This window comes from Melospiza georgiana, chromosome 3, assembly GCF_028018845.1.
Source record: "Melospiza georgiana isolate bMelGeo1 chromosome 3, bMelGeo1.pri, whole genome shotgun sequence".
Taxonomy (NCBI): domain Eukaryota; kingdom Metazoa; phylum Chordata; class Aves; order Passeriformes; family Passerellidae; genus Melospiza; species Melospiza georgiana.
The window spans coordinates 105,737,898-105,765,435 of record NC_080432.1 but is presented as its reverse complement, the minus strand read 5'-3'; the positions used below and the strand labels follow the sequence as shown (position 1 = coordinate 105,765,435).

Genomic DNA, 27,538 nt, shown 5'->3' with positions numbered 1-27,538 from the left:
AAAAGCAGAGCATCGATTTAAATTTTCTAACAAAACTAAGTTCATGCTGCAGAGAACAGCCTCCTCTTCTGTGGGTGTAGCAAGCCTATCATAAAAGTGTAAGTGACATTTATATCAATGCAGGTCTTAACTCCTATTCTAGCTAGCAGAGAAAGTTTTGGCAATCAAGCTTCAATTTTCAAGTGTAGATATGCTTGGCTTTTTTTTGGTTTTAATTTAAAAAGGCAACTAGAGATTTCTTCCCAAAGAACAAATAGAACGCCAGGTCAGGCAACAGTCATTTATTTATTGACTTAAACAAGCAAAAGGTATCCTCAGACATAATGGCTACCACTTGAGCAATACAAATCAATGCTACCGAAGAACAGGGAACATCTTTTCTTTCACCCCTCCCATCCCAGAAGTAACAATAGAAACACCAGGACCCCTAGAGAAAAGAGAAGGAGAAAAATCATAAAAGGTACTTAGAATGAGCTGCAGAGTTGAAACATGGACACTAAAAAAATCATTAGCTAATCCACCACATCACCACAATTACCTCAAAACCAGCTTTCATTGTTCCACTTCCACCAGGTACCAAATATATAGCACTGTTTAACAGCGATTTCAATGTATTAACAACTGTCCTCAGCTGAAGAACAGTAATTACTATTTATATTAAATTCGAGGCTACAGATAGAAAGAAAGGTTTCCATAGACTACAGTGCACATTAATGAAAAGAGAGTGGGGAGAAACAAAGCTACTTTTAAATTACTGTACGTCTCTATCAATCAAGCAATTTGTTCTGTACTGATAGCTCACTGAAGACACAATATCCTGTCAGAGTATGGCAACTCTACTCACCCTGTGACAGTGTATCTGATGAATGTATCTATGAAGAATTTATCTGTAAATCCCCTAAACTGTAGGCCCCTGAAAATCCCAGTTTGCTGCTCCTGTGTGCGTGGTTTTCAATCAGACATCGGCAAAAAAAAAGCAAACACACTGCATGCAAAACAACTGTTACTAAATAATTTAGTCTGCCTTGTAACAGTCAAAGATGTGAGTATGGCATTCCTCAGATTAAGAGAAAACATTAGGAGTCTTTAGTTTTGCGGGCAAGGAGACCTTTTATTTTAATCCATTAAAAGAACCCAAAATAGTCAGCAGGTGGCCACATCTATCCATGTTTCATTAAAATCACATAAAACCTAAGTACAAAAGCACCACTGATTATTGCTCTAGAAAAACTGCATGAAAAATTCCAATACACACAGTAAAAACATCACCATATGCACAAGACATAATTTCTTAAAGCAAGTGTATGGAATGCTGATCCAATTTCACACATACCTTGCAATATTAAGTTGATATTTATATTACTTGGCAACAATGGGAATTTCTAAAAGCACTGTTATGAGAAGGGAAATGTTCATATACAGTTTAATATGTCAACTATCATAGTCCTAAAAAAATTAGCATTTACAAAATACTTGATAAAAATATCTTTTAAAAGTTGTCCAAGAGGTACATAAAATCAACCCAAAATTTTCATGGTATTTCATTCATTCTTGTCACCTACAGATTCAGTTTTCTGAGCCTGTGGAGAAAAAAAGAAAGAAACTAAATTACTATAGTGACATGCTATTAGGTACCTAAACACCCAAGCTATCCTTACTCCTTGGATTTCTCACTTGCACCAGCTCCAAACCTGTGTCCACAGGATATCTACGCGAGCGGAACAGTTACAGTCACACACTTGTCTCAACTCGTGGCTCCCAGCTTTTCAAAAGCAATACAAGCCTTACCTGTCAGCTTCCATGGTTCCCACTGAAAAGCACCACACTACCACCTGTTCCTATCCACTGCACACATGCTGAATGCTCTACCGCACCCTTAACTTTCACTGTTTCAATCTGCCCTTTTACTGACAGTGTGCTGGGTGGGGCACCTCTGGATGTTGAAACACTAACAGTTGAGCGAGATGACAATCTGCAATAACATTATGGGCAATAAAAAGAAACATTATGAACATGCTAACAATGTCTGAAAGGCTGAATAATTAAGAAACACTGATTCAATCAGCAGGAGGTATGTGTGGAAAGTACCTCTTCAGCTTTATTTTCACCATTTTCAGATGGTGTAGTACCTTCCTTTGCAGCTTCTTGCTTTTCATCCTTCTTCCCTTTAGCACCTTTGCTGGCCTTTGTTCCAGGTTCCTTCTGACAGAAGATTAAAAACATGGCCATAGACCTTGTATGAGTAGCCAGAACCCTGCATCTTTATCAAAACAACTTTCACATGAACTAAACAGCAAGTCTTGGCAAGTTTCATGTGCTGGACTGAAACAGAAAATCACCTAAAGGCTACCTGAAAGCTGTAAACCCACATAAGTTACATAGAGACTCAACATTTCTAGAAAATGGTGGTGCCTGCTTCTTTAGTTTTTCTGCAAATTTTTTCAGGGATACAAAACCCTGCCAGACTACTTTGGTTGGGCTGTCCTATGAGGTATATACAGCATATCTGTGTGAACAAATGCAATTACAGTATATTGAAAGCTTATTCAGCCAAACACAGACACCACAATTTGTGTAACTACAGCACTACACTTTCAATTAATATAAAATATTAAATTATATTTTAAAAATTAAGCTTTTTTGTTGGCTGTCCTTTTGTTACTCTGATAACACCTGTGATGGTCACTCCATGTCAACGAAAGAACCAGCCAACACACTAGGGAGGCAAACTGATAAAAGTCCATCTGCAGCAACAGAAAGCAAAGAATTTATCAAAAGGAATTATTTTGACAGCCACAATTTAATTTTGAGATTTGCTCTTAATTTCTATGTTGAAGGCTACTATTTTTCTATAAATCCTTTCTCTACATACTTATTTCTGTTTGTGATCTAAAGGTTAGCAGAGACATAGGTTAAGCAGTTAAAGTCCAATGGGATAAAATTTAAATGGTATTGCATTTATTATTTTACATTAGTATTTAAAGTAGTTCTGATAAACACTGGATATCTTCCATGCAATCATTTGCTCCAAATTCTCCAGGCAAATGGCAATAATAGTTGTGAACAGGGATATTAAGGTCTGCCTTCCTTCATTTACCACCCTTCCCCACTGATGCCCATACAGGAATGGGACAGAGAGGAGACCAGTAATCCCAGTTCCAGGGCAGCCTGAATTACTCCTTCCACCCCTCAGCTACAATGTTACATAGCAGCTTAATTTGGAAGCTTACAGTTGATACAAACACAGTTAAAACTCTTCACCTACAAAAGAACAAACTAAGGAGTTGACTTAGCAAATTCATAGCATGCAAGCTTTTAACAATAAAAATTATCTGAAATCTGCACCATCTTTCATCGTTTACTAGCAAGTTCAGAGTATACACTCGCTGTTTTCTGTTGAGGAGACCAAGATTAATAAACTCCTTAAAATGTGATCCAGTTAGGATTTGGAAAAAAAGATAACTGTATTAAAAAGTTACTTACAGTAATATCATAAAGGATTTGAGTCACCCAAAATAAGCTTCAAATGTATCTCACACAACTTAGACTGGGTCCATGACACCGAGCTCATCCCACACACATGTGAAGCTACAGAAGCTGTCACATTCCCTTCTTTATTAATACTCGTTTTGAGAGGGGAGAGCAGGATAGACTCAGCAAGACTTACTGGTAATTTTATATGATAAATCAAACAGTGTTTAAAGTCAGAGTTTTACTTTACATGTGGATTTTGTATCCTGGCATTTGCCCAACTGAGATGACAATAAAAGGACTTGAAAAATGGAAGTGTGAGAAGTGCTAGACGCAACGTCCAGCGTGGGAGCTTTTCTCCCCCAATAAAGCAATTGCTCTTATTCAACATTCCCCTTAGGCACAAATAAATCTACAGTTTCTGAAGTACATGATTTATATGCAAAAATCCTGAAAAGGTATTTCAAACACTAATAAGATTTTAATTTGACTGTAACTGGCCCAGAAAACCCAAACCATTCAATTTAAAGATATTTAATTTCACCTTTAATTATAATTGTGCATTCTCAGCAGCAGCCAGGCTTCAAGAACAGATAAGAGTTTCTCAGTACAAAATGAAGTACTGCACCTCTAGACAAGGAAACAGAATGATACAGAGTAATCTCAAATGCTTCTGTAGAAATTGCTAGGTCTCAGGAAGAGTTTACTCAACCAAGCCTGTACTTTTCAGGAAAGGTGTAGTAAAGGTAAAAATTCTTCTAAAACTAGCAATTCACTACAAACTAACATGGTCTGCATATCAAACAGGCAAGACATTTTCTTTGGGCCAGTAATGAGGCCAGGAAGGGGTGGAACAGAAAGAAAAGAATGATCTAATTTGCGTTTTTCATCCAGGGAGGGGGGGCAGGGAAGCCCATGCCTCAAAAAAAATGCTGTGAATTGAACTGTTTGCAACATAAAGAACGAGTATACTTGCTTACTATTGGCTAAAACAATGGTAACTAAAAAGGAGTATTTACCTTTGTTGTTTTCCTTGGTTTGGGTTCAGGTTTTGGTGGAGCAGGTTTCTATAAAACATTTTTAGTTGCACAACATGTTAGACACATCACCAGAAGCCAGCCTCCTCCACACCCTGCTTCCCCCCCCCACCCTACACCTTCCCTTACTTCCTGCTCAATAGTATCCATCTAAAATAGTCTGAAAAACCTTACTGCACAAATACACCTTATCTCTGAACACACCTGTTTAACTCACTCATCTAGAACTGAAGGCAACTTGGGGGTCACTCTATGAGTAAAACACTGAGATTAGTAGGAACTATTAAAAAATCCCCCATCAGCTATATTCTAACAGAGAAGAGGAAATAAAACCAAGTACTAGCAGTGGCATCAAATGAAGTCCTTGAAACACAGCTCCTTCTCCTTTCCAGAGAAGTAGCTGCATTTCCACAACTAACATCAGCCTGCAAAATGAAATAAAGTCAATACTGCACCTAACAGACAGTTTTGCACTGAAGTGGGGAAATATATCTTTTGTCAGAACAATCTGAAAACCTGAAACCAAGAAAACAAAGATAACTTCATTGCTAGAGTTCCTAAATTTCCCTCGCAAGAATAAAAATCGAATCAAGCAAAATGTAAAGAACTTGTTTGGTCTGAGAAACCATATGTGCTTAGAAAAGAATACACCAGGAGGTACCACACATACTTACAGCTGACAGTCTTGCTGATCGTCTTGTGGGCTACAGGGAAAAAAAAAAAAAAAGAAAAAAAAAGAAAAAAAGAACATTTTTACAGGCTTACAGGAAAAACTATCCAAAGCAACATAGTATCAGTCATTCCATAGGACAGCATAAAATATGCATCTATAAGATTGTGTCTATTGCCAAACACAGTTCACATCTCATCACCTTGGACACTTAAAAGTTTAAAGGGACGGAGTGATGTGAAAGTTAGAAATAAAAGTTGTGCAGGAATTATACCATCTAAACTGATGCCTCCTTGGGACTACCTAAAAACAGAAGTCAGACAAAATTAAGGGAGTAAAAAGGTGTTCTGTTTATTGATGGCCTTCAGGTACATTTCAGGGAGATAAAGCCCCCCAGGGGCTATACCTAAATTTAATGGATGAAAGGTCAGGGGTTTTCATACTTTCATAGGTCTGGTCCATTTGCATATTGGGGGTCAGTCTTCCAATTACAGCTTCAAGTAATGAAGTCATTTACTCCAAGTTTGCTCCTTCCCAACTCAGTTTTGTTTACATCTCTCTGGGCCTGAGACAGCGAGGTTTCCTTGACTTCCAGGCCTAGAGAGGAATTGTTTTGTCTGACCAAAATGGGAAAGTAGTAGCTAACATCCTACATGGAGTTTAGGGTTATCCACTAAAGAATTGCAGGATTACAAATGCATGGAAAGTATAAAAGCTAAAATTGTAAGGCATCAAAAGCTCCACACAGTTTAATACCTCACACACACACACTCCTTTTACAACTGCTTCTGAGTCCCTTCCTGGTCTGTGAAAGGTTCACAAATCCAGTAAGCTTGACTACCTGTGCAAAGGACTGAACCTTTTTCATACACACTTAGCACGATGTTTTTAGAATCTAGCAGGCGTTACTTGTAATAGTGGGCACAAATCCCATCTGATTAACAGCTGAATAAAGTTAACATCCTTCTCTAGAGGACATCAGAGTGCTAAAATTTCAAAACATGAAACTAAGTCCTTCCACTTCCTCAGTTCTCCACACACTTGCTCAGAGAGTCCAGGTGCACAAAGACAGCTGCAGGATGAGAGAGGGAAATTATTTCTTCTGTTTAAACACAAATCTCAAAAGGAGAGACTTGAGCCAGAGATTCTGCTTCTCTCCAGCTTTCTTTATCACTTCAACATACTTTCCTTGTTAGATTTTATTTCATCCTACTTTTTGTCATAAATTTATAACTGAAGTCTTAAAAATACTTGTTAGCTCATTCACAATATTTTTTATTACTTAAATCAGATTCACTCAGTTAGACAGCATGGTTAATAAACTGAGCTGAAGTCTGGTCTACTCATAAAACTAGAACTACACCTGTGGCCAAAATAAAGGGACAACTAAACTGCAACAAATATCCAACATAACTCAGCTTAAAAAGAGAATGAAAAATACTTCTAATTACATATTAAGCTGTTAAGTTGAGCTGAAAAAAACATGGCTCGGCACATCCTGCAACAGGAAAAAGCCCTTGTTAATATCTGAAGAATGCTGTAATTTGTGTTCATTGGAGCCATTCAAGAATTCTTAGTGGAAAGCAGTAGAGAATTGTTCAAATCTGCATCCAGCAAAATAGAAGTAAAAAAAAAAAAACCTAGATATTTTCAGCTATGAAATATTTATGCATCATTAACAGCAAAAAGGTAAACTTCTCTTTTCTTGGCAATTTAACATATCAACCACTAAAGAAGCAGCCCACCATTATTTTACAACAGGATAAACAAAACATTTCAGTTGGTCAGGTAATCAAAGAACCCTTAACTCAAGGGATCATCTTTTACAAATCTGCTTTCTTAAGCAATTATTTCTATCCCTTTAACATTTAGGAACTGAAATGTTTTGCTAGCATCTACCTTTTAAAGCCTAATATGTTGAATTAGATAAGTTATAATTCTCTCCCCTACTTCCTGACTTTCTTATGACTTGTTTGCCACAAGAAAGCCAGCATAAACCATAAGGTCTTCAAAAATCCTTGACAGCTAAATAATTTTAATTCTCATTTGGAGTTTGTATGTATTTTTGTGTTATCTGATTATAAGGAAGGAACTAGAGCCAAGTCAGCAAAAGTCACATTTTCATGTGCTTTGGGAACCTCAGTCCCCTCCAAACAGCTGTACTAACCCAGAAATTAGCAGCTCCCCCAGGAGTCTGTTTGACACTGGCCCACTAGCAAACATCTATGGAAAGGGTCCATGAAAAGGAGCAGACAGAACAACTCTGTGCACACTCCCACTGCACCAGCTTCTGGCAATCTGAAGTTGCCAGCTCTCCAACCTGGATATCATAATCACATCATGTGTTTAAATAGTCCCCAAGGGTTATTTTCTAGACAAATCTCTTTAATAATATAGGACTCATTTACACTTTCAGTTTTCATAACATCCCATGTCAATGAGTTCCATAAGGGGATTATGCACCATGTGGAAAACAAAAAGCAAAATCTTCACCCTCTGCTGTCTCTCCTTATAACTTCTTGCCTCTTACCTCCACTAGATTCCTCTTATTTACTGCTTTCATGAAGAGTAATTCCCTAACTGCCTTTCTTTGTGTTACTAATTATTTTACCACAACTCCATTATATAAAAGATGAAGAATCCTAGAGAAACTGTGTTGTTTGGTTTTTTAGTTTGGGTTACCTTTTCTTTAAAGCTGCTGTACATCCTCTATTTGTCCCTGTATTTTTATGTAATTTTACTGTACTTGGTATCCTTTTAATTCTATCATGGCCTCTATCAGGAGAGCTGCATTTAGTACTCCCTTATCTGAGAGCACAAAAATTAATCTTGTGGTACACTGATGTTTACTCTTTCCTCTGGCATTTTCTCCTGTGTTCTAGTTGCTTTCTGTTTAGAACTACTGACATTTTCTAGTAACTATTCACTGTGATTTTACAATCTCTCCCCCGATTAACAGCTTTGTGACCACCACTGGGTCTTCCTCTCCCCATGTATTAATTTGCATTTCTCCATACTCAATTTCTTCTATTTTATTGCTCAGTTATTTGTCAATGACATAACAGACTTCTCAGCCTCTCTCACTTCTGACTATTCTGACAATTATTGTAGACTTCAGCAAACTTTGTAAATTTTTTAGTACCTTTTCTCCTAGAGATCATTAACAAATATATTCAGCAGCAAAAGCCCCCCCCCCCAAAATCCAGTACTCCACTGATAATCTCCTCCTTTATGAAAATTAACTTTTACTCCTCCATTCTCTTCTCATAAGGTTACATGTTAGAAATTCTTAGAAAGATCCTCAACACTAGCTAGTTTCTTTAAGATCCTGCTTGGGGAACCTTATGAAAAAGTGCTCTTTACATGGAAGTAAACTACAGCACATGCCACTTGTTTACTTGCTATTTTCCTGACCAAATATGCTCCAAGATTTACAAAGACAGCAATTAAATATTCCCCCATTCTTCTCAAGGTCCTGGTTTAAGTTTGTCTGCCACAAAAGAAGGCAACCTAAGAAAACAAATTCTCATAATTCTTTACCTGTTTTTAAAATTCACATTAAGGGCTATGACAAACAAACTAGCAAACTTTATTGTAGATACCAAGATATCACCAGCTGTCTTCTCTAACAGAATGTACTGTGTCCTTTAAACAAATCCAGTCAAAGAAAACACACAAATGTGTCTGCTGCTTCAGTTTAGAGTCTAGTATCTTAATTCAAGACACTCTCCCATCAGTCACTTAAGCTAAGAATAGTTTTGAAGTAGACTGGTTGAAGTGTGTGCATTAACCTTCTGCCAACCCCACTAGAGACAGAGCAACAGTTCCAGGCAGTAACACACTACACAAAATCCACCAGAGTTTGTCCATGAAAGCCCTAAAACTTTCTCAAATTTATTTGGTGTACTAATAAGTTGTATAAATCCTCAGTACACCAAGACAAAATCAAGCCAGATAGGGTACAAATGTGGTTTACTGTCTTTATTCCCACTGAAAACAGCTCACCAGAAGTGCCAGAGAAATGCATAGTCTTCTGATACACATGACTGCAAAACTCCAATTAAATAATTACACGCCAAAACAAATTAAATATATATACTTGCCTCTTGTTTAGTTACTTTTGCTGCATCCTTGCCTTCAGCACCCTCTGGAGACTGAAACAAAATATTAAATCAGTGTTTTTATTACAGACTTAAAAGCACAGACAACAGCAAAACAAAGATTATGGTGAAGACTGACTGCTCTTCCACTTGCAACAATTTAAAGCAGCCTGACACATCTGCATTTGTATGTGCAAGCAGCATTGTACTCAACCAGACTCCTTACCAAAACCAGCTGAGGCCTGAGCACCATGTACATACACATCACACCACTCAGCACCCCTCAGAGTCCCCACAGACCATGAACTAAAGCATCCACAGGCTCCAGTGGGAGCTCCATCTCATCAGCTGTTGGTAGCACAACAGTAGGAACTGGAAATCTGAGGTTTGCTCTATGATGGCTTTTGATATCCCCAAGAAATTTAACACATTTTTTTCCCAAGCATGAATTTAACTTGTTATGAGATGCAGTGAGATGAACAAAAAATACATAGCATTACTGAAGTGAATGATTTCTTTACCTTCTTTACTCCTTTTTCCTCCCACCCTCACTCAGCTGGAAGTTTTGAAAGTATCCTTACATCATATCTCACCTCCTCCATCAGGAGAGCATAAATCAGTAAAATACTGAGATATTGACAGGAAAGCTTGGGACAAACATGCATCTTCTCAAGAACAAAGTATCAACTTGAACGCTGTAAAACTAATCTTGCATAGGTACTAGAGAAAGGTTGGTTAAATTAAAGAAGGCGGGGCAGGTGAAATCAAGCTTCTCTTTTGTTTACAACTCAAGATGTGTAACTTCACATTTTGCAAACATTTGTGTTTCTAGGCAGGAGCAAGCAAGTTCTGGATAAAAAGCGAGCAGCAGCAGTTAGAGGAGAACTACAAGAATGGCATATTTCAAAAAGGCATTTTACAGGCAGCAGAGAAGGCAATTTGGTTGTTGTTTTGTTTTACAATCAGTAAGGAAGCAGGCTGGTTATCTTTTCCCTTTTCTTTCCATTTCAATCTTAATTCCAACTTCCTCACAGATTTTGCCACAAGATGTCTGGGAGTTAGAGAGCTGTGGCTTGGAGCACAGAAAATGACCGGCTCATTTGCAGCAGTTGACCAGTGCCTTCTCCTGGCATGGGGCTCTAACACACTTAGAGAAAGGCATCCCCCCACCAGGAATAAAACGTGCCTTTGTTGCTGTGCACTCTCCCGACAGAAAGGAAGCATGCCACAACAGCAGCTGCTGCAAAAAAGAGCCGAGGACTGATCATGTAAGTAGCTTGAAACCAGCAGGAAGTTAAGCAGCATCGCGCAGCGTAGTGCAACTCAGAATAGCAACAGGCAGGCATCCAAAATGGAGCCTGACTGCTCCCTGTGCAACTGCAGCCTCACCAGTCACCTGCACGATCGTTTCAGGCTTGCATTTCTAAAAGTCTTTCAGTTTGGTTACCAAGGAGTTACTACAGCTTGATGTTGTGACACTGGGAGCATCAGAAGTGAGAAAGAAGAGAAAACCAAGCTATTCCATTATTCCTGTCAGAAACAAAGTCCTGCGTTCTACAACTTTTCTCTTTGACTCACAATACAGGATACGCTCTGGGTAGAGCTTGTCTGTTGTCCATGATGCTATGAAACATCATAAGATGTTTCTCCCATTTGAATTTTCCTAATTCTAACAAACTTGTGCTGCACCCTTTCCCCAAGAGAGAACTCAAATAGCATCCTTCCTGTCCTGGGCAGAACCTACTTATATGGAAGTTCTCTGAGGTTTTAGAATCTTTTCCTAGCAGTGGTCAAGAGACTTCAGATTTTCAGGGGTAAGGACAGAAAGATGGCATAATCCATTTCCTTTGGAAGCCAAGCCAAAAAACTCTTCATAAGCTAAATGAAGTTGACTGACACTCCACAATCAGGCTGGTTTACCCTGCTTCACTTTTAGGAATCATAAAGCTTTGAGAGAGGGCTAAATTATCCCAAGATGGCACTGCCACATGTCAAGAGCCTTGCAGGAATTGCTCAAGGGCTAACTCTCCACCTGCAACACTGCACAGTAAACACACAGCAATTTACCCCATTCTCTTTAACACTTACAAAAGACGATTCTCCCATATTTCTGTCAGACAGGGCACTCTGAGTTTAGATGCCAATACTACTGCTAGAAAACAGATCAAAAAAACTGCTCATGAGGCTAACCACAGGGGGGGAAAATCATATTAAAATACTCTTAATGCAACCACAACCTCTGTATACTAACTACTGTGATATATTGCATAACATACTTCAATTAAGTCAGATAATTAATGAGCCCAGCATTGGGCTCTTGCAGCCATCCCAAGTTAGAAAATCCACCAGCAATTCTGAAGGCCACATAACTTTTCTCCATGGAGAATAATAGTAATTTCAGAGGTGTGAACAAGCAGCAAGGGGTTCTGACATGCTCTCATTTCCATTTCCTGCTCCCTCCTCTCTGCAATCTCTGCAAGTCCAGGCCTTTGGTGGCTGGGCTCATCCTCGCAGCCCTGGCTCCCCACTATGCTGGCAGAGCTGTGTGGGAGGCCATGTCATGGGTAAGGTAATTGATCCAGCTGAAAAAAGCCTGCTGCTTTAACAAATGCATAAATATTATAATATATAGCCAAATCATAAATATATAGTCTGCCCTGCTCCAGCAGAATCATTTTAGTGCACAGCTGCACAAACAATTGAGCCAGTACAACAGACAAGAATGCAGTGGCACGGGGCAGCTGCAGGCAGCCTGGGACTCCATCTATTTTGTGTATTGCAGCTGATAGACACACCAAAAAAACATACATGTCAGATATAGCTACAATGTACTTGTTAAAAGAGGAACAGAAACTTATTTTCCCCCCCTCTATGAGTTCTGATGAGTCCCAGCTGATGTGGTTCTTCATACCAGTTTTTGCAATACTTTCTCCTCTCCCCAGGGAAAAGAGAGATTTGTACACAAATGGATTTGAGCCAAGCATAGTTCCCAAAGAACTTGGCATGCCACAAGCAGAGTCTGTCTGCACTCCTATCTGGAGTCATAGGACATTTATGTAGATACCACCAAAACCTTTCTTCCTTAACTCTTCCACGGGAACCCTTCCCCCATTTTTTGTCCTAGTGACAAACTACTGAATAACCTCTGGTTTCAAAGCAACAAAATGTACTAAGCAACCCCTCCCCTTGGCACATTTTTCCTCATGACCTAATGCAATGGCTCACCATATTTCACATGACACCCCAGCCACATTAAAATGCACCCTGGATACTGTGTTGTACATCCTAAACCAGTCAGGAGCAGGAATACCCACACTGCAAGTTTTGTGCTGAAACATCCAAGACCGCCCTGAACCACTTGACAAGGGCAGCACTCCAGCCTCAGTGATTCTCCAGCTGTACTCCATCATATATCTGTATTACATTTATAAGGCAGTCCCTATAGGCCTGCTGTCTGGGATACTGTATGGATGCCTATAAGAGACAAAACATAGAAAAAGCAAATAAGGACACAGACAACGGTGATTTTTTTTTTCCTGATGGAGGTACACACAAGGAAAGAAGATGACTGGCCATCTCTAAATATCTAAATATGCTTTTGACATTTGAACTACAAGCAAGTTTTAGGTTCAGATGACCACACATTGTGTCACATCTCCATTAGCACTAAATATTGGCAATAAGATTGCAACTTGAGCTGCAGCTAAGCTTTGCAAGATCTGTCACAGCTGCATAACTCTCAAACCTTAAGACTGTCTATTAGCAATTGGCTTTTATTTTTCCACTTGCTTTTACCCCAGCTATTTTTAAGAGCAATCTAGAAAATGATTTTGAGTGGATTGGAAAAAACAAAGGAATATTAATAGATGGTAGAGAATGCTAAAATGCCCCTGAAGGAATATTAATATTGAGTTTATTTGTATACACAGCTCTTTCACCAGCTGTGAAGTATACATAATAAGAACCAGTGTTTCCACACACCAAAGCAATACTGCAGTATCTGCAATGCCAACATCATTACAGAACTGTTAGGTTGAAAAGAGAAAACTAGACAACTGTTTTAAGTAAACACTTAATAGAAAACACAGGTCAATTTCCTGTTTTTACTGTTCTTGAGGCAAGGCTACTTGGTACAGATGCACCACAAAACATACAGCTTCATTTTTTTAAACCAAAACCCTGAAATACACGCAGTATATAATGAGAGTAATCCAAAGCAGTGAAGCCGATGATGTCTTTTGAGCGATCCAAAGATATGCATTTGAAATGGCAATGTCCAGCTTCTGGATGAATATTTTGTTTGCACTATTATGAATGGATTTATTATAAAGAAGTACATTTAAAAGTCTGAAAAATGAGAATACAAGTAGGTGAGATGTAACAGTCAGCAGAAGGTCGGTATAAAATTAAATAGATGGTTCATTCTCTGAAGGATTTTATTACAAGCCGAAACTCAACACCCTGGCTCTGATGGGAGAGAAATTAGTCCTTTCATACCCCCATGAAAACAAAACAAACAAAAAAAGCAGATGCAAATTCATTCTAACTATCATATTAAGAAATTAGAAAGACAGAAAGCCTTAACTGTGCTAGCACATGAGCATTCTGAATAGCACTTTTCCCCTTCTTTGCAAGCTGTTTGGTTCAGTCACATCTTGATACACTGCCTGCAAGGGGATTTGCCCATAGATTTCCTGGCTCACTCTTGCAGCTGCAATTTCCATGATGTAATGCTTTTGGTCCTTCCTCCTACAATTTTTTTTCACCAACCAAAATAATGTGAAAGCTTGAAAAAGGAAAAAAACAAAAAACAAAAAAACCCCCACGTTGCAAGAGGAGCAGATGTATCAAGTCTGAAGTCTTTTTCAGGGTTTATTGCACTCTTTCCCTAAAATTTTTTCTACCCCTCATTTGTTTTTATCTATTAGACTAAATTCAATGCCATGAATGGTTTCCCCATACATGCTATATCTTATTATTTCTCCTCAGAGCAGCTCTGAATTTTTAGATAGCTCATAAATGTAATTAAAATGCTATTTCTTTATTGGTTTAGATTAATGAAGACTACATGCTGACTAATTTAACACCAACCAACTCCTGCAATACTCTCCTAACTATTGTTTCCTCATTTAGCTCCTCCAGCATCTTATCATTAACCTTTGTTTACAACTAGTTCTTTGATCTGTTTTCAGTGGATAGAACAGTGCTCACTGCCAAGCCAATGTGAATTAGCTTTGCAAGTAAAATTAATTCCCCCTAATAAATGCTTTAAGAAATCAGGTAGTCTTCACACGACACAGCTTCATTTCTTTTTCCTAGCAAAAGTCTGATCCTGGATGAGGAAAAAACTATGCATGCTGCTACTGAAAAAAAAAAAAAAAAAAAAAAAAATCTGCCAGAACCACAAGGGAAGTACAGCATAAAACTGTTTAGTGACAGGTTGGATTTTTTTAAATACTTATCCAAAATTTTATCTATCTTGCTCTCTTCCAAGAAATGAGGTGGGGTTTTCTTGTATAGCCATGTAAGTAAGTCTTTCACAAAAATCCTCAAAACGAACAAAACCAACCACACAAAACCCCATGCTGTTTAAGTATTTATTCTTTAAGTATATAATATTTTAATATTTTTGTTAATAATTATTACAATATTATAAAATGTCATTTTTAGAATTTAAACCCCTCCATCTTACATCTATTAAGAGAATACCTAATTTTCTAATTCTTTGGGGGAGAATGTCAAGATCATAAAGCTCCAAAAAGATGAATGGTACTTAAAGGTTTAAATTTGAAGACAAGCGTTAATATCCCTTGTATTAATATGCTAATTACATGTTAATTGGCAAAAATCAGGGGAAACACTTCCTGATCAAGGTTTCCACTCCTGCTTAAAGATTCAACCCAAGCAGAGTGACTTGTTGACATGCAATGCATTTTCACAGAATATACAAGAAAATAAGAATACAAAAAGCCCGGTCATAAATAAAATCAGTAGGTGCAGAAAATGCCTTTTATTAAATTCCTTCATTCTTAGTTCTTAAGACAGGTGATTTCTGTGAGCTTTATGCACTTCCAGGCAAGACAGCAAATCAAATTAGAACTGGGGTATTTCCAGATAACCAAAAGCAGACAGAATAAGTGCTTTTCCAGAAGAGGAAATTCCTGCATTGTAGATTGAGGTTCTGCTATTCCCACTGCAAAGAGGGTCAAAGACTGACAAATATAATTGAAAATGCATTGCATTTTTGCAAAATTCATTTTGAAAACACATTGCATATTTGATAGGACATTTTTAAAAATCTCACAACTGGTTTATTTTTCCTTCCAAGTTTCTCTTCCCTCGAGTCAGTTTTTGAACATGACATCTACCTATGGCAAAGTGAAAAAGTAAGAACAGTTTTTAGAGGCTCAGACTTAAAAAAAATATATGGCATTGTAATTTAAAATTAGCCACACAGATCACTTTTCACACAGTGAAGTAATCAGCTGCATTTTGAAAAATACAGATCAGCCATGGGAGCAGAGAGCACCGAGCATTTGAAATTGCTCAGCTACCCCTGAACACCAGATGTGAAAATTCAGCTAGGTAGTGAGTAGATTCTTGTCTCTATATTTGCTTGACCATTTTACTGCCACCATAAAATAAAAAGGCAGATTCAAAAAAAAAAAAAATGATGGATGAAATCCAGTCCCTAATATTACTTCTCTAACTTTCAAAACTGATGACAGTTCTGCAAGTGAGATGAAGCTGCTGAACTCATCCAAGTCTACATATAGAGGCAATTTCTTAAACCTTCAAGATTAGGTTCCAAAATCTGTATTTAAATAGAACTGATCAGATTTGCAAAGTAAAACTAGCACACAGTACTTCTGGAAAAAAATTATCTAAAAATAGAAATTACATTTAGATAATTACTTTCAATAACAACTGTTTCCTTAAAATAGCCACCTCTGACAAACAAAAATACTGTGAAGGACTCAAAAGAGGTGTTCAATTCCTCTTCTACCAGAGGACATTACAGTGACAAAAACAACAATAATCTAGAAAAAGGACCTTTTTTGTTGTTGCTTCAGCTAACTGTTACTACAGAACACCAAACCTCTGAGATGATGATAGCAGGTACCAAAACCACAACTGGTACAAAGCCTTAGATACACCCATCTCTCACATCCCAGTAATAATTACAGCTGTGATTAAAAGTAACATTGCTTTACTACAACAGCCAGAATGAAGAGCTCCACAGGCAACCAAAATGCAGCTTCAAGAGAAGAATAAATGAAAAAGTCTCCAAGTGGGCACAGGTGGGATAAGGAAGAAATGATGCAGAAGAGATAAAGGATGGTTTCCTTCTACAAACAGACCACTGACACATCTCAACTCTGCTTGAGAGGAGCAAGACACAGCAGAGGTAAAAATGTCCTTAGATCCTCATTTGCAGTAATGGAAGCTACAATTAATTCAGGTAGCATTAGGTCAATGGAGAAAGTTATGTGAGATGAGCAAACATACCAACAGCCCCAACAAAGCTGGTAGTGATGGGAACATACACAATTCTTTTCTGCAGACAGATTCCAATGTTCTTAGGGAACACAGCATTTTTCATTTGCAGCTTTCACTGTTACCAAGAACACCCACTCTTTACTATTGGAAGAGAGGAGCTGTATCTCCAAAATCTGGTAACTTCCAAAGACACCAATGGGGTAAAAACCCACAAAATAAAAACCAAGCCTGATGCCTCCTCCCTCTGGTGCTGCAAGCGTACAATTTGAGCACTGAGTTGCTCTGATTATTCTAATGAATTAAAGAATACTCCTCTAGAAACTCAGAGTTAGGGACAATCAAATCAAAGATGAATGCCTGGCTGCTGCTAAGAATTCTGCCCTTCCCCACCTAATCATTCCTGCCAACTCCAGCTTAACTCTTTGTGTCATGGCATGGGAAACCAGATCAGCAGTCAGGTCTGCCCAAAAACTACCTCAAACAAATATGATATCCCACAGGTTAAATCAGAATAAGGACAGGAATGGGCATCTGGATTTTCTGCTTCTGGCCTGTATATATCAGCTTGAAGTATCTGTTGAACTGCTGTTGAAGCTGTGAAGTCCCACACTGCCAATTTTGCTGACAATAAAATTGGTATAAGACCATACCTCTTTCCTGCAAGCAGCCAGCTGCTCATTGCCAGCCTACTGCTTTCTAGCAGGTCACCACACATTCATTGTGCCACCGTGCACCATCTCTAACTTGGATCAGTTCAATGACCCAGAATTAAAAAAAAAAAATCCAAATAATGCTCCAACCTTAAGGCAGAAAAGCCTTAAGAGTCATGGCCTGAAAGGTCATTCCAGCAAATTGAATCCATTTTGGCTACTGGATCATGGGATAAATCACAGTGCTAGCTTAGTGCAGGTAAAGAATGGGAAGTAGATGGCAGCCATGATGATCATACCAAGTGCTAACTTCCAAGAAAAATCTCTCAATTTGGTTTACTTACATCTAGGCAAAAGACAATGTCACAATCCTGTCAAGCAAAATTCAACTTCATAGAGCTTCTCTAAAGGAATGATACATGCTGGAACACACCATTCCCATACACACTACTGTTTGGGTATAAAACAGCAGAGAAAGTGAAGTTTCCCAAGCAGCACAGAAGAAAAGCAACCTTAAACTAAATAATGCATAGGTATAGTCTACTTACATATATAACTACATTCCATTTACACACAGGGCTTTTTATTTTTTACACTTAACAATACTGATACTCCAGCACACAAAAGAACACCACCCATATCTGAGTGTTGAACTATCATGTACAGAAAGATTACATGCACCTAGTCAATTTTGAAGTTGATGACTTACAAAGATTGTACTACTATGCTTTATGTGCCCAAGAAGCATGGGAAATACTTTTCAATTGACAATTCAGTGAAAACCTTGGAATTTTTAGGTTGTCCATTAAGTCCAATGGTATTTTAGTGTAGTCTAAGAAGAAAATTTATATACATTGCTATCAATTGCTAATAAATGAGTCAGATCTTTACAGACTGGTATAAAATTATCAGAAATGTTTTAGATCATTAAATCCTTGGTCAATGACCTTCTAATCTCCATAACTGAATAATAACAACAACAACAACAACAATAGCAAAGATTACATAATAAGCTCTAAGTTAAAAAGTCTCTAATATAAAACATCAAAAAATATTTGCTGCATGTATTTAATAGTCCTGTAAACTTCATTTACTGCAATGTGCCATAGCAGCACTGCTCAAGCATGTTTTTTCTTCAGTGCCACTGAACACTGCTACATTGCTTTGTATCCAAGCATTTCACGAGCAGATAAAAGTTTTTGATCTTTTCTGCTTAGTTTCTCTATGAAAGATGTAGATCCTTTGAGTCAGTCTGGTCAGCTGACTTTGTTTGCCTTCTTGAAGCAGGCCAACTAGGCAGTTTTCAATTGCTTTTAAACACCTCAAGGTTTAAAATTCTGCAATAGTTACAAATCCAGTAAAATTTCTAAAATTGTTAGTGGCAAAACATCCATCTCCCTTCTACTACAAGGCTCCTGCAATCTTTAAGATGCTCTGGCACATCTGTTTTGCTTGTCTTGCTTGAATTTAAAGTGCATCTCTGCATAGCAATCATTTTACCTAACCCTGCAAGGCATGCTGAAGGTGGAAGTCCACCTGAGGACTCTGCTGACACATTAGACAGAAATTTGTCAAAGTCAGGGCATGTCAGTGACAGATGCAAAGAAGGGCATCTTCTGCTGCTGCTTAGCCTGTTTTCCAGTAGTTACTGAATGGTCCAGGAGTGACCCACCAGAAAATGTGGAAGGAGAAACTACCTTTTTCAGAGCTCTGACTTTTGCTTTTAATTCTCATGGACTGGGAGAAAGAAGGAAGCAGTCAGCACGAAGGCAGAGTGAATCCAAGTTAAAATCTGGAGAAAGAAGTGGACAGAATAGGAGTGGGGAGAGGGCAGCAGCCAACACATCTGGATCTGGTACTGACTCCCTTTTCCTTTTTATTCTATAATCACCTACAGACTGTGAGATGAAATCCAGAACCTCCCCCATTTCTATGTCTCACAGAGACTCCCTTGTGTTCTAGGATAAACTAAAGAGCAGCTTGGCTACAGAGAAAGAGCTTCCAGCCCCGGTGTTGAAACAATTTATTGGGAAGATGCAGGTTCCCACAACATCACTGGAGCTTCTTTCCTGTCAAACAGCTTCAAAATGAAGAGACCCTTTGAAAAAATCCACTATGTTACATATAGTGTATCACATTGATGCAGACTGAATCACAGCTGAAGTATCAGGACATGGAAAGGGATGTGAAATGGAGCTGCTCACAACTTGAGTATACTTCACACTGCTGCACCATGAGCACAAACTCAGCTGCTGATATGCTTTGCACAAACCTAGACTTCATTCCACAGACCAAAGAGCAACAGCAAGATCATTCAGAGATAAAGCAAAAAAGAGCTGTCACCAGCAGGACCTCAGCTTCATTACTTAATTTTCTGATCACATACAAGCTCCTTCAACAAAATTTTAGAGAACTGGTTACTATTGCAAGTTCCCCAGTTTCTATGTACACAGCACAAAGCAAGAAGACAAATTTGGCAAAGTAACAACAAATGTGCCACTCAAAAGTGCAGAAGGTGCTTATTAGTGGGAATAAAATGCCAGGACAGACATCTTAACCTGAGAACTCAAGATAAAGGGACCATTCCAATAACTAAGCAATTTATTTCTGTGCCTCATTTCCCCTATTGGTGGATAAAAATGGTTGATACTCTCTTTGAATATTCATGACATTTCAGAAATAAAATCTTAAAACACATAGAAGAATTTCACAAAGAGAACTCAGTTTAGGTCCAGACAAAGAAGCATAAGAAGAATTTAGCAGCTCTGGGTTAGTACCTGTAAGAACATGCATTTAACCCCAAAGGTGAGAAAATACATTGATTAGATACCTGGCTGGCAAAATAATCAGTAAGGGTCTCACAAAAAAAATCATGTGATCGTGTAACTAAATGCACTACGATAAGACAACAATGTGGTCCCCTCTGACTTCTGCTAAAGAAGCTGCATTACAAGCAAAATACCCAGCAGGCTTGTTTTTCAGCAGTAAATATAACCAAGTACCTCTGACTTCAAAAAAAGTGAATTTGCATAGTGGAACAGGAACCTGTCCCAGATGGTCTCTACTGCATCTTCACAGCATCAACTGCACTGCAGAAACTTCATTCCTGACTACAAGGAGCCAACAAATAACCAACTGGAATGGCCAATTAGACCAAAATATTTTTTGTTTTATTTGAAAAAATAGCAATATTCAAAGATGGCAAATAATAAAAAAAAGAGATGACTTAGGTTGCACTTAGTCCTCATATCTGATCCAACTCCAAGTGTTTTCAAAACAAGTGAGATGCAGGTGGTATTGCATAGATTCAGATATTCAGATTAAAGAACAAGTTGGGTCATTTTGGAGTGCAATCCCCACTAAATGACAGGCTCCCCATCCAACACAGGACAAGTCATCACCTGACCTATTAATGTCCCTTAGACATGATGCACATTCAGGAGAAGTGTCATTCATCTTGATGTCTGCTTGTGCACTTGTAAGTGACCATACCACGATTCTCCTTGTCATCAGGTACAGAATGGCTCTTCACCCTTTTATGGATAACACTGAGATATGTTTATTTGGGCTGTTTCAAGGTCAAGGAGTTTGTCAGTATGACCCAAGAGCTAGTTCCACAAAGACAAGTGAAGAGCAAAACACCCCAAGCCATTTCAAGGCATTCTTTCTAGCAATACCACAACCAGCATTCTGGTTTATCCCACACTGGCATGCCATTCTTCTTAAGAGAGGCCACGTTCACACCACAACATGTTATTACAGCAGATGAAGGGCACAGAAATCTGACAGGAGCAGTCCAGAGTTCAACCCCTTTTTGCTTTAGCACAGTATTTAACACCATCTCAACACAGAGCATGTTCTTCCTTTTCTCTGTGACCCTCAAGCAATGAGTAATGATACCCTGATATGCTATGCCACGGCCCTCTAGAGAAGGGGACACAGCTTACACTTTTTTGCTCATAATATTCATAATGAACATAGGGCCAGGGACTTAGCAAGTGACTTGAGTTTACACAGAGATGAAAAAAAAAAGAGATGAAAAGAAAAGCAAACAAAAAAGAACCAGCCAGCTTAGATAACTAAATACACAAAAATAGATACAGGTGGATTTAAGCCCTTTCTGCAATATTACTTATTTACCTACCCTTGTAACAGTGAAAATTTCTCATTTTGACTTTTGATGTTTATTTCCTTACAAAATTTTCCCGTTAGAAGCTTCAGAAATTTTAAGAGAAGAACTGACTACTAGTTGTATGTGATGGTTTTGTCTCCATGTCAAAATTGGCTGGTGTAATTATTCAGTTACTGCTGCATCACCAACTTCTCACTCTGTGGATGTTATTCTGGAATAAAACTGACTATTGTAAAATACTATGATTACACTTTTCTTAAAAAGCAAAGCCATTAATCACACACTTTCCCTGAAACCAGTGCTTCCCAAAACCTACACTTTGTACATAATCTTTAAATGCAAACCTTTACCAATACAATGCTAACCAAAATAAAACTTACTATGCTGTCAAAACTCGTCTCCATTGCTCTCATCCCATATACAATCTTTTTATTACTTATTTTAAATAATCTTCTAGAAATGAGAGATTTTCTTATGGATTTACTACTGTAAGGTAGTTTCCCTTAATAAACATTTCACAACAGACCACAAAAACCTACAGGAGTATCTTTAACTCTACCCACACTTAGGACAGCATGAAACATCTGTAGTGTAAGAATGCAGAAGAGCAAAGTAAACAAGGTAGGAAGTTCACAAGGTTTCAAAAGTTGGGGGGGTGGTTCCTATGGACACAAGATAATTTTCTAGTTTCTCCTGGCGACAAGCAAGAGCACTAAAAGCACAGAAGCACGTGAGGGTGCAATGACAGAAGAGCAAGTGGAAAAAAGGCCCATCATACACTGACCTCAAGCCCAGTTATTCCAACCAACCCCACAGTTGTATCCATTTTCAGAACCAGAATGAGGCCCTCAACTACGAATTAAATAATTCAGCAGCATACTTGACAATTTGACATTTTGATACCTCCCATAAGGAATAAGCAAAGGACAAGCAAACACCAAGTTACCTGGAAGGCATCATCTACCTCTAACTTTATTAAAACAGATTTCAGCCCGTGCCCAGAAACGGTGTATTAGGAGGTCACAGATGACATTTGGGAAAAACACAAATTGCCTTGCCTCGGTTGACCTAGTTAAAATTAAAGGACTGCAGCTATAATTTTTTTGTCATTGCACGTATTAGTGTCAAGTCTCCCGTTACATTCTGTTAGCGCCCAGGAAGGCAGGCGGCAAGTTCTCGGCGAGGATCTCGGCAGCAGGGCCTCCCTCCCTGTGCCGCCCACCCCCGGGGCCCTGCAGGGGCGGAGGGCGCCGGCCGCCACCCTCCGGGCTCAGCCGCCTTCTGCCAGCGCCGAGCGCTCCCGGCGGCCGCGCAGCCCCGGCTCCGCTCCCAGCGGGCACGGCAGGCACCGAGAAACCCCCACAGCACCGAGCCCGGCCGCTCGAGGGCCGCCCAAGTTTCTCTGTCTGGGGGAAGGCGGTCTCACGGCCGGCTCCCTCCCGAGGAGCAGGCTGCCCGCCCCGAGGTGCCGGGAGAGCCGGACTCGGCCGGCGGCGGCGGGGCCCCCTCAGCCCCTCACGGCTCCCCCGGCGCGGCGGGGGCCGCGGGCGCTCCCTCGGCAGGCGCCGCCCCCCGCCCCCGGGGGCCCTGCCCGGATGGGCGCCGGAGTTGGTACATACGGGTCTGCCGCGGGAGGCGAGGAGAAGGGTGTAGTTTGTTTTAAACATGGCTTGCCTCTCCCCTCCTCCCTTTTACTCGGAGCCATCGCTCCGGCGCGGCGGGAAGCGGCGGCGGCGGGATCCAGCAGCCCCGGGTGGGGGCTGCCTCCTCCCCGCCGCGGCGCCGGAGTTTGCGAGCAGGAAACTCCTCCCGCGGGGGCCAGGGGCGAAGCCGCAGCTGCTGCAGCGCTTCTCCCCGGCGGCGGAGGGGGAGGAGGAGGAGGAAGGTGGGGGCTGGAGTTGTGATAGCGACTTCACCCCCCGGGGAGCGGGGCGACATCGCCCCGCGCGGCACCGGGAAAGTAAACAGGCGGCGGGGAGCGGCGGGGCGGGGTGCGAGGGGGCTTGCAACAGGCAGCAAAATGCCCGGGCTCGGCGGCCATCCGCGAAGCCCAGCACGGAGCGGCGGCGGGAGAGCGGCAGAAGAGCGGCGGGCGGCCCCGGCCCCTGAGGCGCGTTCCACCCGCCGGCCGCCGCTCGGGCCCCCGACCCCACCCGGGGAGGCAGGACCCGCCGCACACCCGGGGCGCCTCACCTTTCTCTTCGGCATAATGTCCCTGCTCCGGGCCGCCAAAGTAAAGCGACCGAAAGAAGCTCCGGCAGAAGCGCGGGATCCGCCCGGCGGTGGCGGCGGCAGCGGCGGCGACACCGGCGTGGCTGGTGCCCGCAGCTGTGCCCGCGCCCGGTGCCCGCCGCGCCGCCCCGCCGCCCCCGGCGCCCCGGCAGCCCCCGCCGCCAGCGCCCGCCTCGCCGATGGGGCGGGCGGAGCGGCGCGGCCGCGGCTCCCGATTGGCTCCCCCGGCGGCGCCGCGCCCCCCGCCCCGGCGGCAGCGGCTAATCGCGGGCCCGGGATGCTCCATCAGCCGTCGGGAAGGCGAACCGGGCGGAGGTCTGGGCGCGTCGGGCAAGTTGCGTGCGGTGAGCGGCGAACGGGGAACAGCATCCGCTCGTAAACCTCTGCAGTGGTCCTTGCACAGGTGCATTATTTCAGCCTGCCTAAATTTAGCTTCGTTTTCTCCTCTCGCTAGGTTCCGGTTTCCCCTCCTCGACTGAAATCAGCCGCAGTCTTTCTCCATCACTACTGTTCTGCCTTTTTCAGCCCGGGGGTTTGTTTTGCCGTGTACATCCATTCGTGCTCCAGATGCAAGCATGCTGTTGTATCAGGTCTCTTCATTACATTGCCCAGCTAAATTACTAGTAAGACAAACCAGTGCCGCTGAGAAAAACACTCCGTTACAAGGTGGGGTAATCAATTCTTATTCTGAAGTTCAAATGCCACCTACCTTTTTTTTCTTTTAGTTTTAATGAGAAAAAGAAAAGTGATGGACTTGTTCACATCTTGAAACTAAGAGATCCCTCTCCCTACCTGCAGAAGCAGACTGAAACCTGAAGATTTTCCAAGGGGTTGGCCATCTGCCTTTTAACCAAGAGCTGTGGTTAGGATGTACGTGGAGCATCATGCAGCAGTCATAGACCTCATTTTCCCTCTTTACCCGGGGGCATTTGAAATCATACCTCTTGTTCTCCCACAACATTATTTTGACAACAAACTGCAGTATCTCTGGAGCAGGAGAGGTTAGATCCTACTGTTGATATGGCTTCAAGAGCTTTGTTGAGCTTAAACAATTTGTACTAATTAAATAATTTGTATTAATAATTCACTGAGGCTGTAACTCAGCTGGGTTTGCTCCCAGTTACGTGTGTAAACCACCAAATTAGGGAGTCACACCCACTTGTTTACATGCTATTCGTGTATATTTAAATAGTTTGTACAAAGTGGTATAGTTCCACACAGAAAGACTGGAAATATGGCCTTTAACAGGTGATGCCTGTGTTGATCAGAAATTCGGGCCCACCTTAACATAGTATATTGCCTGAGTAGTAAGTAACATAGGAAAGAAACAGGTCAGAATTACTCTGTAACTTTACTTTCTCCTGTTTCTTTTCCCACCTGTTCTCCATTTTTCCCAGGTATCTTAAGTCATCAATGGATGATGGGAGCAACCCCTGCAGCTTCACTGTGCACCATCCATTGAGAGGGAGAAAACAGAGTGAGCCCTCCATCAACACAGATGAAATGTCACCCACAGGAGAATTGTGCACATGTGCAGTGATTTATTCCTATGCCATCAAAAAGGTCTGGATTAGTCCAACACCTCATTCCAAACCAAAATAACTTTTGAGGGAGGGGGTTTAGAATTTTTGATTAGTTCTATTGCTACCTTCCTCATTTGATTATATGCCTTTTCCATTTTGTCTCCCTACTTTTAGCCTTGCAGGATAATTCAGGTTGAAAGGAATCTCAGGAGGATGTCAAGTAAAACCGTCTGTTGCAGAGGGTTTACTTTACTTTGCCCTCTAGAGCAGGCAGCTGAAGACTTTGTCAAGTTCAGAATGTCTCTGCAAACACAGATTCCATCATCTTCCCAGGCACCCTTTGCTGGTACTTTCCCTGCATATGCATAAGCTCAGTTCTAAAACTGTCCCCGCCCCATTTCCACAATCACTCCAGTTTCTTTCAATTTGCAGCTAGGAGACAGCAACAACAATTCCATGAGAGCAGGAGGAGCCTGGTAACAGGCAGAGAGGAAGTCCAGTAGATTTGAAGAGGTAATTTCGCCTGGATTTATGGAAAGGGGAGAAGCAATCCTGTTGATACTTAATTTATAGTTATCTACAACTAATGAACAGTAAGAAGGAAAAGCAAAATTTTAGCAGTGAGACAGCAAGAGAAAGCACTGGTAGAGCCAATAACTTATTTACAGATGCTCTTTTTCCTCAATTGAACCAAATCAGGTTCAATGGAAATGTTGCACCTCAGGGTGAAATCATTCAGGAAAGTTGCTGATGGGTAGAAGAGTCCAGTTGGTCTCTTTCTTCATTCCCTCAATATTTTCTGTGTCAATACTGATTTTTTCAGTTTGCTTTCTGCCACTGCAGGTCCTATCAGTTCTCTGGACAATGGCAGGTTGTAGGTGAAATTCCCAAAACCTGAGAATAGCAGCAAATTGTTTCTCTATACTATGTATATACAGCAGCAAATTGTTTCTCTATACTATGTATATACTCATCCCTCTGTGTCTGTGTGGCACTTTGTAACACAATTTATGTTCAGGCTGGCTGGCCTGCTGTTACAGCTTTCAGTTAAAAAGCACAAGAATTATCAGGTAGCTTTATCTTTCTGCAGCTGTTGTCTTTTTCCATCATACCTGACCTGCTGGTGTTGAAAATGCCTCTTGTCTGAAAAGCTCTGTTACTAACAAGAGAAACACTGATCTGTAGGATTTCAGAGGAAAAAGGCAAAAATTCTCCTTTCCAGTGTGTGGTGGAAACTTCTGTACCACAGATGTAGGCTCTGCTAGAAAAGCCATGTTTTGACCATATTTTTGGTTGTCATAGAAATTAGTTTATAGCTTAACTTCACAACTGCTTCTTTTTTTAAGTAATTAGGGGATGCAATGTAACACACTATCATTTTTTATAACAACATTTAAGAAGGACACAGATCAAAGTAATGTGGCCCTATGTCACATTTTGTGTCAAAGGTATGCTGGTTGCTCTACAGAGCCACCCTGAAATATAGCCTTGGAGCCATCAAAAGAGACATTGTTGTTGAATCCTCGTAAATGAGTATGTGGCTGTAGACAAATAATCCCAAATTGTGATGATAAGGGGCTACAGAGATACAAACTAAGCAGTCTCAACACACTTCTCATTCCACTCCTTCAAACATAGGCACTCTGAAGTCTGGTAACTATTTTATTATCATTATCAATGCCTGTTGCTGTCTAGAAATTTCTGTAATTTCAGAATTGTTATTTGTAAGTAAAAATAATCGATGACATTTACCTTTGAAAATAAACCTGTCATGCAGTTCAATTGCTAGGAAGAATCTCACAGAAACCGTTTAAAATAAATTTCAGAACAGCTTTACATTTTATCTTCAAATAAGACAAATGTTCAAGCACTCCAAACTACTATAATGATGTTTTTAAGCTATCAAGCTTTTGGAACATATCATAGTATTCAGCAAATCTGCTTCTACCTCTCTTTTTGGGGCATCTCTACCACCTCAAAGCACTACAACCACACTTTAAACCTCTTGAACTTTCATTCAATAATCCTCTGCACAAATACTACAGGGAATAGAAAAAACCAGATATTTAGTAGCTAGTTACTATGAAACAGAAAACAAAGCCAACTTTTCTACTGTACCAATGAACAAAAATGCAATCAGTTTCACACATATTAGAAAGGCAGTTAAATTTAGAAATCTAATTTTTTTTTTTATTTTTGCAATTAATTTCTCCTGATCATTAG

The 27,538-nt window shown here is 40.5% G+C and overlaps 1 protein-coding gene across 1 annotated transcript; it reads right to left on the bottom strand.

The window, feature by feature from the left end:
- Positions 1 to 266: 266 nt before the first annotated feature.
- On the bottom strand, positions 267 to 23,904 carry HMGN3 (high mobility group nucleosomal binding domain 3). Its single transcript, XM_058021278.1, has 6 exons — positions 23,754 to 23,904; positions 9,282 to 9,332; positions 5,183 to 5,212; positions 4,491 to 4,538; positions 2,089 to 2,202; positions 267 to 1,580 (listed from the first exon to the last, which is right to left on the bottom strand). The coding sequence occupies exons 1-6, from the start codon at positions 23,766 to 23,768 to the stop codon at positions 1,542 to 1,544; spliced, it is 297 nt and encodes a 98-aa protein (XP_057877261.1). The 5' UTR covers positions 23,769 to 23,904; the 3' UTR covers positions 267 to 1,541.
- Positions 23,905 to 27,538: the final 3,634 nt, after the last annotated feature.